This window comes from Erythrolamprus reginae, chromosome Z, assembly GCF_031021105.1.
Source record: "Erythrolamprus reginae isolate rEryReg1 chromosome Z, rEryReg1.hap1, whole genome shotgun sequence".
Classification (NCBI taxonomy): domain Eukaryota; kingdom Metazoa; phylum Chordata; class Lepidosauria; order Squamata; family Dipsadidae; genus Erythrolamprus; species Erythrolamprus reginae.
In genome coordinates this window covers 150058523-150075653 of record NC_091963.1, presented here as the reverse complement: position 1 = coordinate 150075653, position 17131 = coordinate 150058523, and the positions used below count along the sequence as shown (strand labels likewise).

Sequence of the window (17131 nt, the reverse complement as noted above, 5' to 3'; positions counted from 1 at the left end):
GACTAGATGGACCATGAGGTCTTTTTCTGCTGTCAGTCTTCTGTGTTTCTATGTTTCTAACTGATGAGCTTAACCTAGTTTGGGCAATGAAATGTCTACAATAAAATAAGCAAGCTCAGAGAGCACCAAGGACCCCTCAGTCCTTTTCCTCCTCCTCTTCCTCCTCTCTGCAACCTCCACTCCCTTTCTAGCACTGATGATGTTCCCTGGTCGGGTCATGAAACGTCCTCAGAGAAACCACTGGACTTTTTCTTTCTTCTTAGGATTTGGACGATTGCGTGATCCGGCAGACCAACACTCAGTTCGCTTACGGCTACGAGTATCTGGGGAACTCTGGGCGGCTGGTCATCACCCCTCTGACTGACAGGTGCCCCTTGTGGTGGGGGGAGGGGTGTAGAGGGGATGGGCTTGAGTCGGGGGCTTTTGGGCCCCTGTGAAAGTGGGAGAAAGTGAGCGTGGGATTGTCAGAGTCTGCCTGGATTGAGTCTTTGGGGGGAAGATGGGGGTCTTTTGCTGGCTGGAGTATAGGCAGTTCCTCGACTTACGACCAAAAATAAGCCCCAAATTTCTGTTGCTAAGTGAGACAGTGGTGAAGTTTTGCCCCATTCCCTGATCTGCCATGCTACGGTCACTAAGTGGACGGCTGAAAGTCGTTAAGTGAGTCACACGGTTATTAAATGAATCTGGCTCCCCTTCCCCAACGTGTCCAAAGTTTGCAAAAGTGGGTCACTCAGCCCCCAGGAAACTGCGACCGTCCTAAATGCGAATCAGTTCGCTGAACCTCTGAATTTTGATCTTCCGACCACTGCGGGTGAATTCCACGATGGTCGTAAGCGTGAAAAACGGTCGTGTGTCACTTTTTTCCAGTACCGTTGCAATTATGGTAATTCATTCATCTATTATTATTATTATTATTATTATTATTATTATTATTATTATTATTATTATTATTATTATTGCGGCTCTATTTGGACCAGGGGTCACTGCTCACAGTCACTCATGCCCTCATCACCTCGAGGCTCGACTACTGTAACGCTCTCTACATGGGGCTACCTTTGAAGAGTGTTCGGAAATTTCAGGTCGTGCAGAATGCAGCTGCGAGAGCAGTCATGGGCTTCCCTAAATATGCCCATGTAACACCAACACTCCGCAGTCTGCATTGGTTGCTGATCAGTTTCCGGTCACAATTCAAAGTGTTGGTTATGACCTATAAAGCCCTTCATGGCACTGGACCAGAATATCTCCAGGACGAATCCCAGCGACCGGTTAGGTCCCACAGAGTGGATCTTCTCCGGGTCCCGTCAACTAAACAATGTCGCTTGGCGGGACCCAGGAGAAGAGCCTTCTCTGTGGCGGCCCCAGCCCTATGGAACCAGCTCCCCCCAGAGATCAGAACTGCCCCCACCCTCCTTGCCTTTCATAAGCTCCTTAAAACCCACCTCTGCCATCAGGCATGGGGGAACTGAGATATTCTTTCCCCCTAGGCCTCTACAATTTATGCATGGTATGTTTGTATGTATGTTTGGTTTTATAATAAGGGTTTTTTAGTTGTTTTAGTATTGGATTGTTACATGCTGTTTTTATCACTGTTGTTAGCCGCCCCGAGTCTATGGAGAGGGGCGGCATACAAATCCAATCAATCAATCAATCTATCTATTATTATTATTATTATTATTATTATTATTATTATTATTATTATTAATTAGATTTGTATGTCACCCCTCTCTGAAGACTCGGAGCAGCTCACAACAACAAAACACAGTACAAATCCAATGATTTAAAAAACAATTTAAAACCCTTAATATAAAAACAGTCATACATCCCAGATAAACCATACATAAAACGGAAACGGCTCAGGGGAATCAATTTCCCCATGCCTGACAGCAAAAGTGGGTTTTAAGGAGCTTGCGAAAGGCAAGGAGGGTGGGGGCCATCGTAATCTCCGGGGGGAGTTGATTCCAGAGGGTCGGGGCCGCCATAGAGAAGGCTCTTCCCCTGGGTCCTGCCAGACGACATTGTTTTGTCAACGAGACCCGGAGAAGGACCTAATCAGTCGCTGGGATTCGTGCAGCAGAAGGCGGTCCCATAATCCCTTGCATTGGGGCAACTGAATGGGGCTGATTGTTTTACTGGCCGGATGCCTTACCCGTTGCCAGGGCGGAGTTTTGTTCGGCAGATAAATTCTCATTGCGCTCAGAGAAAGAAATATCTGCCTCCGCCTAGAATCGAACTCACAGCCTCCCGATTGTGAGGTGAAAGCTCCACTTCTATGACCCCGCCACCACTCTAATTAGGGTCACTGAGTGAACGGTTGTAAGTCGAGGACGGCCTGCAGTGAAAAACAAGACCGCCGAGTTCATTGAGCACCTGTGACACCTTTCCTCCTCAGGTGTTACATGACATTAACCACGGCCCTCCACCTGCACCGGGGAGGCTCCCCGAAGGGCCCAGCAGGCACCGGCAAGACGGAGACCGTGAAGGATCTGGGCAAGGCGCTCGGCATGTACGTGATTGTGGTGAACTGCTCGGAGGGCCTGGATTACAAGTCCATGGGGCGCATGTACTCCGGACTCGCCCAGGTGAGCCTCTTTTGCAGGGCAGAGCTCGACTTCAGCCTTGGGGCAACTGAGCGGAGCCGATTGTCTGACTGGCCCGATGCCTTTCCCGTTGCCAGGGCGGAGTTTTGTTCAGCAGATAAATGGTGCCCAGAATTCCTGTCGCTGGAACCAGGCGGCAGCTAAGCATCGCCGACACCCCTGTGGTCAGACAGGCAGCTGATCGATTGAATCAATCAACCCAACCCAGTGGGTTTCACTCCACCTTGTACGTCCTTCCCAAACACCATGTTTAAGTGAATCCCTGCAGTTAATTTCACTTAACAACGGTATCAGGAAAGGACGTATAAGGTGGAACAAAACGCATTGGTTCAATCAATCTTTTAAAGTTAGCGATACGGCCGTTGACTTTGCTGATTGGAAGGTCGCAAAAGGAGATCGTGTGATTTCGGGGGGGGGGCGTCATAAATACGAGTTAGTGGCCAATTTGATCCAAATTTTGATCCCGGCGGGAACACAAGCCAGGCCATGATAGTTGTAAGTCTGAAAAACGGTCCTAAGTTGCTTTTGGGGGGGGCGGGGGGAGGGGCTTTGTCTTTTTGAACAGTCACTAAACAAGTGTTTGTAAATCAAGGACCATTTGGGTCTGGGTGGGGTTTGTGGACATTTTTTGGTCTTGAAACAAGTATAATCCGGGGTGGCATAGCAGGTAGAGTGCTGTACTGCAGGCCACGGGAGCTGACTTGTAGATCAGCGGTTCAAATCTCATCACCGGCTCTAGGTTGGCTCAGCCTTCCATCCTTCCGAGGTGGGTAAAATGAGGACCCGGATTGTGGGGGCCATAGGCTGGGGGCTCTGTTAAAAAGTGCTATTGCTAACATGTTGTAAGCCACCCTGAGTCTAAGGAGAAGGGCGACATAAAAAAAATTGAATAAATAGAATGAATGAATGAATTCAATTCAATTCAATTTATTAGATTTGTACGCCGCCCCTCTCTGAAGACTCAGGGCGGCTCACAATAATAAAAACAATATTCCAGCGAAAACAAATCTAATATTAAAAAGCACATAAAACCCTATCATATTTTAAAAAGCAAACAACATATACATGAATGAATGAATGAATGAATGAATGAATGAATGAATAAACAAACAAATAAATTAGTCTTCCTTAAGAGGAAAACTTTGAAGCCTTGTTATTACCTCGTTTCCCCTTGGCTGGCAGCGGGATTCTGGGAGTTGAAGTCCACAAGTCTTAAAGCAGCCAAGGTTGGATAATTTTATCCTAGAACAGCATTTTTCAATCTAGGCAGCTTTGAAGATGTATGGACTTCAACTCCCAGAATTCCCCAGTCAAGATGGCTGTCTGGAGGTTTCTGGGAGTTGCTGTCCACAATAAAGCAGCCAAGGTTGGATAGTCTCCTAGAATGACATTTTTCAATCTATATATCTTTTCAATTGCATGGACTTCAACTCCCAGAATTCCCCAGTTGTCTGGGGGATTCTAGGAGTTGAAGTCCACAAGTTTTAAAGCACGTAAAGTTAGATACGTCTGTCCTCGAACAGCACTTTTTTATCTATGTATCTTTTCAATTGCATGGACTTCAACTCCCAGAATCCCCTGGTCAAGATGGCTGTCTGAGGGATTCTGGGAGTTGCAGTCCACAAGTCTTGAAGCGGCCATGTTTGGAGACCCTGCTTGATCCTGGATATGGGGTAGAGTCTCCCAGCTGACTTGCCCCCCTCCTTGTTGCTTTTCTCCCCTACAGACGGGCGCCTGGGGCTGCTTTGACGAATTCAACCGCATCAACATTGAGGTCCTCTCGGTGGTGGCCCAGCAGATCCTCTCCATCCTCTCCGCCCTGGCGGCCAACATGACCCGCTTCACCTTCGAAGGCCACGAGATCAACCTGGTGTGGTCTTGCGGCATCTTCATCACCATGAACCCAGGTGGGATCTGGGGGGCAGAGGGGGGAGGAGGAAACTGGAGTGGTTTTGTGGGGAAGGGGAGGAGCAAACCCTAAATTTTAGGGCAGGGGTCTCCAACCTTGGCAACTTTTAAGACTTGTGGACTTCAACTCCCAGAATTCCCCAGCCGGCTCCATTTGGCTCCATTTATATTTTTAAGAGGGGTGGACTTCAACTCCCAGAATTCTCTCAGACAGGAAGACATGGGGCGGGACGGATGCCTCTGGACTTACATGGAACATGAGCATCGGAAGTGACCAGCCAAGGCCAGGGTGGAGAATTTGATTGGAGCGGGCCAAAGGCAGGGATTGAAAATGCTACCGGTTCGGCCCAGTTTGGGCGTACCAGTAGCAGCGGGCACTGGTGGTTTAGAGCAGTGTTTCCCAACCTTGGCCACTTGAAGATATCTGGACTTCAACTCCCAGAATTCCCCAGCCATCATTCGCTGGCTGGGGAATTCTGGGAGTTGAAGTCCAGATATCTTCAAATTGCCAAGGTTGGGAAACACTGGTTTAGAGAACCGGTAACGGTGGCAGCGTGAGGCTCCGCCTACCCACCCGGAGGCAGCCATTTTCTTTTTTAAAAAAATATTCTGTGCGTGGGCAAAGCCATCGTCCTCCATGTTGGCTGGGGAATTCTGGGAGTTGAAGTATATGAGTCATAAAATGGCCGCCATTCCCCACTCTGGCTCAGGAATTCTGGGAGTTGAAGTCCACCCATCTTAAAGTGGCCAAAGCTGTATCTATAGCTCACATGCTGGCTGGGGGATTCCGGGAGTTGTAGTCCACTCCTCTGAAAGTGGCTCAGCTGCTCCCCTGACCCCCCGCTGACCTCCTCTTCCCCTGGGTGCTTTGGCAGGCTACGCCGGGCGCACGGAGTTGCCAGACAATCTGAAGTCCATGTTCCGTCCCATTTCCATGGTGGTCCCGGACTCCACCCTCATTGCCGAAATCATCCTCTTTGGAGAAGGCTTCAACAACTGCAAGGTCCTTGGCCGTGGGGTGGCTCTGGGGGGTGGGTGGCAGGTGGTCCTCAACCCCCTCCCCGGGTTACTCCTTCCTTTCTTTCTTTTTGTCCTTCTCTCACTGTTTTCTCTCTTTCTCTCTCATTCCTTCCTTCTTTCTTTCTTTCTTTTTCTCTTTCTTTCCTTCTTCCCTTCCTTTCCCCAGTATCCCTGTTTTATGTTTCTTTCTTCCTCTCATTTTCCTTCCTTCCTTCTTCCGTTCTTTCTGTCCTTTCTCTGTTTTCTCTCTCTCTTCCTCTCCACTTCCTTCCTTCCTTCTTCTTTCTTTCCTTCCTTCCCTCTTTCTTTTTCTTTTTCTCTTTCTTTACTTCTTCCCTTCCTTTCCCCAGTATCCCTGTTTTATGTTTCTTTCTTCCTCTCATTTTCCTTCCTTCTTCCTTTCTTCTTTCTTTCTATCCTCTCTCTGTTTTCTCTCTCTCTTCCTCTCCACTTTCTTTCTTTCTTCCTTCTTCTTTCCTTCCTTCCTTCATTTCTTCCTTTCCTAGTATCTCTCTGTTTTCTGTGTCTCTCTTTCTCCTTCCTTCCTTCTTTATGTCCTTTCTCTCCTTAAAAAAAAAAAACCCTCCCTGGTGATCAGATGTTCTCAATCTTCTCCTGTTCTCCATCCCTCCTTCCCAGATCTTGGCCAAGAAGGTCTACACCCTCTACTCGCTGGCCGTGCAACAGCTCTCCAAGCAGGACCACTACGACTTCGGCCTCCGGGCCCTCACCTCCCTCCTCCGTTATGCCGGGAAAAAGCGCCGAGTGCGGCCGGACCTCTCGGATGAAGAGGTGGGCAGCGGGGGGGGGGGGGGGCGCTCTGAGGGTGTTGATGGTAACGGTGGCTGGAGGGGCCATGTGGAGCTCTTGAAGGTCACTGCAGGGAGTCCTCGACTTATGGCTACAATCAAGCGCCGAGTTTCCATTGCTAACTGAATCGTTCCTGGCTCTGCCCTCATGCTGTTCTACATGTTGCTTCTACATGCTGACTTGCTTAGGGAATAACAAAGGCCCCGCTGGGATGTGCTCTTCAATTACCCCTCATCCTGGGTCAGAGCCAATAGGATACACAGATGAGGTCACATGAAAAACTACATTACCCAGAGTGCAATCTAACTACAATTCCCCTAATGCAAAGAAACGTGTCTTAATGCAAGCTAACTATTTCACATTACTCCTTCCTTCCCTCCTTTCCTTCCTCCCTTCCACCCTCCTCCCTTCCCTCTGTCCCTCCAATTCTTTCTTTCCGTCCTTCCTATTTCCCTTCTTCCCTGATTCCTTCCTTTCCTCCCTCCATTCCTCCTTCCATCGCTCCCTTCCTTCCTTCCTCTTCTATCTTTTTCTTTCCTCGTTTCTGTCTCCTTCCTTTTCCTTCGCTTCCTTCTTTCATTCCTTCTTTTCTATCTTCTTCCTCCCTTCTTTCCCATCCTCTCTGCCTCCATCTCCTTCATTCCCTCCCTCCTTTACTTCCTCCCTCCCTCCTTCCTTCTTTTCTTCCTTCCTTCCTTCCTTCCTTCCAATCTCTTTCCTCTGCCTACATCTCCTTCCTTTCTTCCTCCCTCCTTTATTTCCATCATCCTTTACTCTGTTCTTTCCTTCCTCCCTCCCTCCCCATCTCTCTCCTCTCTGCCTCCATCTTCCTTCCCTCCCATCATTCTTCTTCCTTCCTTCCTTCCTTCTTTCCCGCTGTTGTTAAGTGAATCACTGCTGTTGTTCAGTCAGTCAAACGGTCATTAAGTGAATCTGGCTTCTCCGCGGAGTTTACTCCTCAGACGGGCGCAACCGTCATAAATGTGAGTCAGTCGCCAAGCTTCGAAATTTTGATCCCGTGACGGCCGTCACGCCTCACACAGTCATAAATGTGAAGAGCCAGTCATAAGCGACCATTTGAGGTGTGGCTGCAGCTTCAAACGGTCACTCAAGGGACGGTTGTACGTCGAGGACCTCCCTGTGGGGAGTCCCCCGGAGGGAAGGTCTCCTCTCTCTTCTTGGTGGGGAACTTCAGTTAGAACTGACGAAGCCCCTGGGATGAGAAGCGAAATGTTTTCAAAGAAAAAAAATTCTGCTTGGATTTTTGAGCCTCTCCAGGGACTAGTCTCTTAACTCTTCCCCTGGGGGCAGATCCTGCTGATGGCCATGAAGGACATGAACATCGCCAAACTGACTTCTGGGGACGTCCCGCTCTTCAACGCCATCACCCAGGACCTCTTCCCGGGCATCGAGTGCCCCGTCATCGACTACGGCAAGGTCAGTGGCCGGATGGCCCCACCCCCCACCCCCCACCCCCCACCCGGGCCTTGCGGGGAAGAAGAGGCTGCCATTGGTGGGGGGGGGGGAGCTAGGCAGAGGCTTGCCAAGGATGGGACCCCGTGCCTGCCTGCCTTCTTTCCTTCCTTCCTCCCTTCCTCATCTATCTCCTTCCTTTCTCCTCCTTCCCTCCCTTCTTTCATTCCTCCTTTTCTCCTTCCTCATTTCTGTCCCCTTCCTTTCTTTTATTCCTGTTTTGTATCTCCTTCCTTCCTTTCATTCCATTTTATCTCCTTCCTTCCTTCCCTTTCCTTTCCTTTCCCTTTCTTTCTTTCATCCTTCCTTTCTTCTTTCTTTCTTTCTTCATCTTCCTCTCTCTTTTATCTTTCTTTTTTTCTTCTGCTTCATCTTCCTCCCTCCCTCCCTTCCTTCCTTCTTTCCTTCCTTCCTTCTTTTCCTTTCCCTTTCTTTCACCCTTCATTCCTTTCTTCTTTCTTTCTTTCTTCATCTTCCTCTCTCTTTCATCTTTCTTTTTTTCTTCTGCTTCATCTTCCTCCCTCCCTCTCTCCCTCCCTCTCTTTCTTTCTTTCTTTCTTTCTTCCTTTCTCTCCTTCCTTCCTCTTTTCCATCTCCTTTCTCTCACTCTCTCTCTCTCTCCCCCCCCCCAACAGCTGAAGGAGGTGCTGGAGGGGGAGCTGAGGGAGATGGGCCTGCAGGTCATCCCTTTCACCATAATGAAGGTCATCCAGCTCTTCGAGACCAAGAACTCCCGCCACTCCTCCATGATTGTGGGCAACACAGGCAGCGGCAAGACCATCACCTGGAGGGTCCTGCAGGCCACTCTCTGCAGCCTCCACAGGGGAGGGGACACCACCTACAACCTGGTCCGGGTGAGTCGGCAATCCCCACCTGGCCAAGGGCATCTGTGGGTCCCATTTTTCTTAGCTTTAGCTTCACTAGATAAATGGTCAAAGCAATGGAAACTGCAGTTTAATGTTTCCAAATGTAAAATAATGCACTTGGGGAAAAGGAATCCTCAATCTGAGTATTGCATTGGCAGTTCTGTGTTAGCAAAAACTTCAGAAGAGAAGGATTTAGGGGTAGTGATTTCTGACAGTCTCAAAATGGGTGAGTAGTGTGGTCGGGCGGTAGGGAAAGCAAGTAGGATGCTTGGCTGCATAGCTAGAGGTATAACAAGCAGGAAGAGGGAGATTGTGATCCCCTTATATAGAGCGCTGGTGAGACCACATTTGGAATAATACTGTGTCCAGTTCTGGAGACCTCACCTACAAAAAGATATTGACAAAATTGAAGGGGTCCAAAGACGGGCTACAAGAATGGTGGAAGGTCTTAAGCATAAAACGTATCAGGAAAGACTTCATGAACTCAATCTGTATAGTCTGGAGGACAGAAGGAAAAGGGGGGACATGATCGAGACATTTAAATATGTTCAAGGGTTAAATAAGGTCCAGGAGGGAAGTGTTTTTAATAGGAAAGTGAACACAAGAACAAGGGGACACAATCTGAGGTTAGTTGGGGGAAAGATCAAAGGCAACGTGAGAAAATATTATTTCACTGAAAGAGTAGTAGATGCTTGGAACAAACTTCCAGCAGACGTGGTAGATAAACCCACAGTGACTGAATGTAAACATGCCTGGGATAAACATAGATCCATCCTAAGATAAAATACAGGAAATAGTATAAGGGCAGACTAGATGGACCAGGAGGTCTTTTTCTGCCGTCAGTCTTCTATGTTTCTATGTTTCTTTTCTTGCTGGGGTACTCACAGAAAACTGGTCGGCCTCCCTTGAGGCTGTGCCTGGCCTGGGGCGGCTCTTCATTCTTCTGAGCTTCCTCCCTCTCCTCCTCTTCTCCCCCCTCCCCCAGGACTATCCCCTGAACCCCAAGGCGGTCTCCCTGGGCGAGCTATACGGGGAGTATAACTTGAGCACCAACGAGTGGACGGACGGCATTCTCTCCAGCGTCATGCGGACAGCCTGCGCAGGTACAGCAAAAGCATTTGGACTTACCGTATTTTTATACCGTCTTATATTCCGGTGCATCTTATCCTGAGCATAAGACGCAGCTTAGTTTTTGGAGAGGAAAACGGGGGAAAGGATCTGCTTTCCAGGTATTCTTCTGTCTGGTGTCCTTAGCCAGTGCATTATTTTATACCCTGGTTAGGGCTTTAAAAAACTTTATTTGGAGAGAGTGACAATGAAAGAGTTTGCAAGCCAGTAAGAGCTGGGAACATCGTTAGCACCTGGAAAGAAACATTCAGAGCATGTAGAGCAATGGAAAAAACCCTGCAAAGACTTAAAGCTTGGAAAACATTCTTTGCAGAGAGAAACAATGAAAGAGCCTGCAAGGGAAGAGCTGGGAAGGTCGTTTGCAGCTAATTAAGGCGGGGGGGGGGGGGAGCTATATTCAGAGTATAAGACGGACCCTAATTTTCAGCCTCTTTTAGAGAGGAAAAAGGTGCGACTTATACACCGAAAAATATGGTACATGCCGCTTCACGGTGCTTTGACAGCCCTCTCTAAGCGGTTTACAGAATCGGCATATTTGCCCCCAACAATCTGGGTTCTCATTTGACCCACCTCGGAAAGAGGGAAGGCCGAGTCAACCTTGAGCCGGTGGTGAGATTTGAACCGCTGAACTATAGCTGGCGGTTATCTGAAGGAGCCTACAGTGCTGCACTCTATCCACTGCGCCACCCTGCCACACAACAGTGTACACACACACAACCCTGGTCTTTCTTTGCTCCGGGCACATTTCTCTTTGAGCCGGTGGAGGGGCTCACCCCACGTGTTGGAAGACCCCCCCCTCCTCCCAGAGAAAGGCTCCCACCTGCCAGTGAATTTCACCTGGTGGAGTCCAGGAGAAGGGCCTCTTTGGTGTGCGCCCCACCCTCTAGAATAGGGATCTCCAACCTTGGCAACTTTGAAGACTCGTGGACTTCAACTCCCAGAATTCCCCAGCCAGCTCCTCCCCCCTCCCACTTTGGTAAAGTGAAGATATATTATGCGTACTGCATACCCACCATCTATTAAGACAGTAACCCATATGGCTGGCTGGGGAATTCTGGGAGTTGAAGTCCACGAGTCTTAAAGTAGCCAAGGTGGGAAACCCCTAATTTAAGACTCGTGGACTTCAACTCCCAGAATTCCTCAGCCAGCATTCCCCCCCCCCCCCACCTTTGCTGATTATCAAGATATATTACATTTACTGCATACCCACCATCTATGAAGGAAGTTACCCTATGTGGCTGGCTGGGGAATTCTGGGAGTTGAAGTCCACGAGTCTTAAAAGCTGCCAAGGGGGGAGACCCCCAGTCTAGAATATTCTCCTGCCAGAGCAGAGGTTGGTCTTCCAGAAGGACTTTAAAACCAGCCTCTGCCTGATGCATCTGCTTCTACTTCTCTGGTTTCATGGGCTCCTCACAACATCCTGATTTTGTTTGTTTGTTTGTTTATTCGATTTTTATGCCGCCCTCCTCCTTAGACTCAGGGCGGTTTACAACATGTTAGCAATAGCACGTAACAGAGCCAGCCTATTGCCCCCAGAATCCAGGTCCTCATTTTACCCACCTTGTAAGGATGGAAGGCTGAGCCAACCTTGAGCCGGTGATGAGATTTGAACCGCTGACCTACAGATCTACAGTCAGCTTCAGTGGCCTGCAGTACAGCACTCTACCTGCTGCGCCACCCCGGCTCATTTTAGTCTTCATTCAACAGCACACTTGCTTCAACAATGAGATGGGTGGTATAAAAATTGAATCAATCATAAATAACAGAGTTGGGAGGGACCTCGGAGGTCTTCTAGCCCAACCCTTTGCTCAAGCAGGAGACTTTGGACCATGTCAGACAAGGGGCTGCCTGGTCTTTTAAAAGCCTCTGGCGATGGAGCCCCTGCAACTTCTGGAGGCGAGCTGTTCCACTGGTTGATTGTCCTCGCTGTTAGGAGGTTTCTCCTTAGTTCCAGGTTGCTCCTCCCCTTAGTTAGTTTCCATCCATGAATTAATTAATCAACCAACCAACTAACCGGATTCTCTAAGATGCCTTTAGAAGAAATAGCTTGCTTCTTCTGCCACGGTTGAGTTGATGGGAGCCTAAATTTGGGTCTATTGAATGGCCCCGAAGGGTCTTGCCTGTAGCTAGAGTTACGATAGAGGGAGATGTTATAGTGAAAATGATAGATGAAAAAGGAGGAGGCAGAAGAGGATGAGGAGGAGTGTGGAAGGAGGAAGAGGAGAAGGAGGAAGGAGAAGAGGAGGAGGAGGAGGGGAAAGAGGGAGGAGGAGGGGAAGGAGAAAGGGAAGAGGCAGGAGAAGAAAGGAGAAGAAGGAAAGCGGAGGAGGAAGAGGAGAAGGAGAACACGGAGGAAGGAGGAGGAGGAGGAAGAAGAGGAGGAGGAGGAGGAGGGGAAGGAGGAAGAAGAAAAGAAGGAGGTGGAGGGGAAGGAGAAGACGGAAGGACGAGGAGGAGGGGAGGGGAAGAGGCGGAATAAGACGAAAAGGAGAAGAAGGAAAGAAAAGAAAGAAGAAGAGGAGGAGAAGAAGGAGGAGCAACAACCACAACAACAACAATAGAGAGGAGTCCCCTTTGGCATTCCAGGAAAACCAGCCTGTCCCTTCCTTCTCTTGCTACAGTCGGGAGTGTCTATTTCCTGATGCAGGAGACCAAAATGGGTGGGTGGGATAACTGGTGTGTGTGTCTTCTCCTGTTCTCCTCGGACTCTGACCCACCTTCCATTCTTTTGTCACAGATGAGAAACCGGATGAAAAATGGATCCTTTTCGATGGACCGGTGGACACGCTGTGGATCGAGAGCATGAACTCGGTCATGGACGACAACAAAGTCCTGACCCTCATCAACGGGGAGAGGATCGCCATGCCTGAGCAGGTGACTTAAAGATCCCGCTACCCTCTTGCCCCCTCCCCTTTGGCGCAGCTGAATTTTTCAAAATGGTCGCCTGTGTTTCAGTTGCCAGTCATTTATATTCAAAATGGCCGCCTGTGCTTCAGTTGCCAGTCATTTATATTCAAAATGGCCACCTGTGCTTCAGTTGCCAGTCATTTGTATTCAAAATGGCCGCCTGTGCTTCAGTAGCCAGTCATTTGTATTCAAAATGGCCGCCAATAGTTCTGGGCAAACCAGGATGACTGAAGCTTCGGCAGTCAGTAATTAATATTCAAAATGGCCACCAGCCTTTTGATTGATAGCCCAATTGACGGACGTTGGAGTGTGTGTGTGTGTTTGTGTGTATTCTCCAGGTTTCACTATTGTTTGAAGTGGAGAACCTAGCCGTCGCCTCCCCGGCCACCGTGTCCCGATGCGGGATGGTTTACACCGACTACAGTGACCTGGGTTGGAAGCCGTATGTCCTGTCGTGGATCGAGAAGCGTCCGAAGGTAGAGGAGGGGGCAGGATTGGGCTCAGTGTAGAAAAAGCTTGTCCGGGCCAAGAGTCTCTCTGCCTCTGGACTCACAGGTTTATTATTTATAACAAGTTTCTTAATTAATTAATTAACTTAATTAATATAAAGTATTAATTCTCTACTTAGCCTAGTTACAATGTGAATGGTTAATATGGGACACATAGCAAACAGACAAAACCTGTTAAGGTACGATTGCTAAATAAACAGAAGAGTATCTAATTAGTTTTCAACTTAGACAAACAGAAGGGTTTTAATTACCTCAGGTAAACGGAAGTTTAAATGTATAATTATTTCCTTAAGCTAATCAAAGGAGTGGGTTGCCTCAACCAGGCATGTAGGTTTGATCCTATCATATCCACAGAGGGCATTCCACATTCTCATAGACATAGATAGTAACCCACATTTTACTCTTTTCCCTAGATACACAGAGAGTAAAACAATTTTTTTAAATTTAATTTATATATATATAAATATAAATATATATATATACATTTATATATATATAAATATAAATATATATATGTAGATTGTTCTGAGTTCGGGTTTTGCCCCGTGTAATATTTTGAGTGTCTATGCGACATTTCGGTGAAATCACATTCACAATCATCAGGCTGAAGTTATAAGCTTCGTGCTGCTGTAAATATAGAATATAAATATAAATATATATATATATTTGTATGCCGCCCCTCTCCGTAGACTCGGGGCAGCTAACAACAGTAAAAAGACAATATGAACAAATCTAATATTAAAAGTAATGTAAAAAACCCCAATTTAAGAAACAAATCATACATACAGACATACCATGCATAAATTTTATAAGCCTAGGGGAAGGGAATATCTCAATTCCCTCATGCCTGACGACAGAGGTGGGTTTTAAGGAGCTTACGAAAGGCAAGGAGGGTGGGGGCAACTCTGATATCTGGGGGGAGTTGGTTCCAGAGGGTCGGGGCCGCCACAGAGAAGGCTCTTCCCGAGTCCCGCCAAACGACATTGTTTAGTCGACGGGACCTGGAGAAGGCCAACTCTGTGGAACCTAACTGGTCGCTGGGATTTGTGCAGCAGAAGGCGGTCCCGGAGATAACACTTTGAATTGTGACCGGAAACCGATCGGCAACCAATGCAGACTGCGGAGTGTTGGTGTTACATGGGCATTTTTGGGAAAGCCCATGATTGCTCTTGCAGCTGCATTCTGCACGATCTGAAGTTTCCGAACACTCTTCAAAGGTAGCCCCATGTAGAGAGCATTACAGTAGTCGAGCCTCAAGGTGATGAGGGCATGAGTGACTGTGAGCAGTGACTACCAGTCCAAACAGGGCCGCAACTGGTGCACCAGGCGAACCTGGGCAAACGCCCCCCTCACCACAGCTGAAAAATGTTTCTCTATTGTGAGCTGTGGATCGAGGAGGACGCCCAAGTTGCAGTGACTCCCCCCCCAGGGTGATGGATGGACAGATGGAATTGTCCTTGGGAGGCAAGACCCACAGCCACTCTGTCTTGTCTGGGTTGAGTTTGAGTTTGTTGACACTCATCCAGGCCCCAACAGCCTCCAGGCACCGGCATATCACTTCCACTGCTTTGTTGATTGGACATGGGGTGGAGATGTATAACTGGGTATCATCGGTCTTGAATAATTTGCAAAAGACAGGGAGGGTGGGGGCCGTTCTAATCTCTGGGGGGAGTTGATTCCAGAGGGCCGGGGCCGCCACAAAGAAGGCTCTTCCCCTGCGGCCCGCCAGACAACATTGTTTAGTCGACGGGACCCAGAGAAGGCCAACTCTGTGGGACCTTATTGGCCGCTGGTATTCATGTGGTAGAAGGCGGTTCCGGAGGTATTCTGATGCGACATTTTGCCGAATCGTCCTGCGGTAACCAGTCGCAGGCGGCGAATCAGCTGTGGGCATGTTGACTCCCCCTTCTGCACACCTGCAGCCGTCTCCCCCTTCCCCAGGTTGAAACGGAGACCCTGCAGCGCATGTTTGACAAATTCACCAATAAGATCCTGAACTTCAAGAAGGAGAATTGCCAGGAGTTGGTCCCCATTGTCGAGTACAGCGGCATCGTGGCGCTCTGCAAACTCTTCACGTCCTTGGCCGAGGAAGGGGTAAGCACCGGGGAGGGGGGCGTGCTCCCTCCCACCTGTCCCACCTGTGGTCGTTTTCATACAGGTAATCTTCGATTTTTGCAACAGTTTGTTCAGTCATGGCTTTCTTTTAACCACCCTGTAATCCCTTGCACTGGGGTGGCGTGTTGGGGCAACTGAATGGAGCCGAGTGTTTTAGTGGCCGGATGCCTTTCCCCGTTGCCAGGGCGGAGTTTTGTTCAGCAGATAGATTCTCATTGTGCCCAGAGCCAGAGAGAAATGTCTGCCTCCACCTTAGGATTAAACTCATGGCCTCCTGATTGTGGGGCCACCACACCACTTACTAGAGTTTGTTTGGTGGCTGTGAGAAATTGCAACGTCACCGAGAAAAGTGACGGGGCCGTTTTTCACACTTAAGACGTTTGGGGCATCCCCAAGGTCAGATGCTTGGCGACTGGTTCATATCTATGATGGTCACGGCACTCCAGGGTCACGTTGTCCCATTTTGGGAACTCCTGACAAGCAAAAGTCCATTGGGAAGCCAGACTCACTTAATGGCCGTGTGACTAACGGAACAGCTGCAGTGATTCACTTAATAACTGTGGCAAGGGAGGAAGGAAGGAAGGAGAGAGGGAGGGAGGGAGGAAGGAAGGAAGGAAGGAAGGAAGGAAGGAAGGAAGGAAGGAAGGCTGAGTCAACTTTGACCCTGATGAGATTCGAAGTGTTAAGTGAATCCGAGTTTCTCCGACTTATGCTGGTCGGGAGGTCTCAAAATCTCCCCTGACCCCTGGACCCCACGACCATCATAAATACGAGTCCATTGCCGATCCTCCGAATTTTGCCCAGGTGAGCGTGGAGATCCTGGCACAGGAAATGGTGAAAAACTATCCTAAGTCACTTTTTCCCCCAGTGCTGCTGTAACAGTCACTAAGCGAATTGTTGTAAGCCGAGGACTGCCTGAGCTGCAATAGGGCTTCCATACGGCGCAGTCCGTCGGTCTCCGTCCATTCTTGAGGTCTTAAGTGGGGGTCTCTCCCGTTCCTTCCAGCTGAATCTTTCCGACACGGAGAACTACTCCTCCCTGGTGGAGATGTACTTCGTTTTCAGCATGATCTGGTCACTGTGCGCGGCGGTGGACGAGGAAGGCCGGAAGAAGATCGACAACTTCCTGCGGGAAATCGAGGGATCCTTCCCGAACAAGGTCGCTCGGATGCGCTGGGCTTTCGGGGAATCGTCCGGGATCGGTAATCAAAAAACTGAGACGTTGAGAAGGTCCGACTCACCAGTCTCCTTATTTGCTTGCTTCCTCCTCCTCCGCAGGACACCGTCTACGAGTATTACGTCGACCCCAAGCGGAAGCAGTGGGTCGCCTTCGAGGACAACCTCCCCAAGATGTGGAGATACCCTCCCAAGTGAGTAGCCCTCTGGCAGGGGTGGGTTCCATTTTTGTTTTAAACTACTGCGTAATTTTGTGGGAGTGGCTTAATTTTGTGGGAGTGCCTCGATGGTGGTGTGGCTGGGTGGGAGTGGCTTGTCATGTGACTGGATGGGGCTGGTTTGTCCATCACTGGGTAGGAGTGGCTTCATAGTCATGTGACTTGATGGTCACATGACTGGGTGGGACTGGTTTGGCGATCATTGATTGGGTGGGAGTGGCTTTGCGGTCATGTGAACGGGTGGAGGGTGGCTTGGCGGTTATCTGACTGGGTGGTCATGTGACTAGGTGGGCTTGGCCAAAGTGACATCACTCACAACAACGGTTAGGGTTAGGGTGCCCGGCCTCTCCTCGTCTCAAAGGCCTCAATGAAATACAATTTACCATGAACATCCAAAATATACT

At 49.0% G+C, this 17131-nt stretch overlaps 1 protein-coding gene across 1 annotated transcript in view; it reads left to right on the top strand.

The window, feature by feature from the left end:
* Positions 1–17131, top strand: part of DNAH2 (dynein axonemal heavy chain 2) — a 109076-nt gene that overhangs the window by 20458 nt on the left and 71487 nt on the right. Inside the window, exons 16-28 of the mRNA XM_070728811.1 lie at positions 264–367; positions 2390–2579; positions 4324–4504; positions 5381–5508; positions 6165–6317; positions 7647–7772; positions 8444–8662; positions 9660–9777; positions 12540–12676; positions 13048–13185; positions 15160–15312; positions 16340–16492; positions 16612–16703. Coding sequence (XP_070584912.1) covers positions 264–367; positions 2390–2579; positions 4324–4504; positions 5381–5508; positions 6165–6317; positions 7647–7772; positions 8444–8662; positions 9660–9777; positions 12540–12676; positions 13048–13185; positions 15160–15312; positions 16340–16492; positions 16612–16703 — 1892 coding nt within the window. The remainder of the gene's footprint in view (positions 1–263; positions 368–2389; positions 2580–4323; positions 4505–5380; positions 5509–6164; positions 6318–7646; positions 7773–8443; positions 8663–9659; positions 9778–12539; positions 12677–13047; positions 13186–15159; positions 15313–16339; positions 16493–16611; positions 16704–17131) is intronic.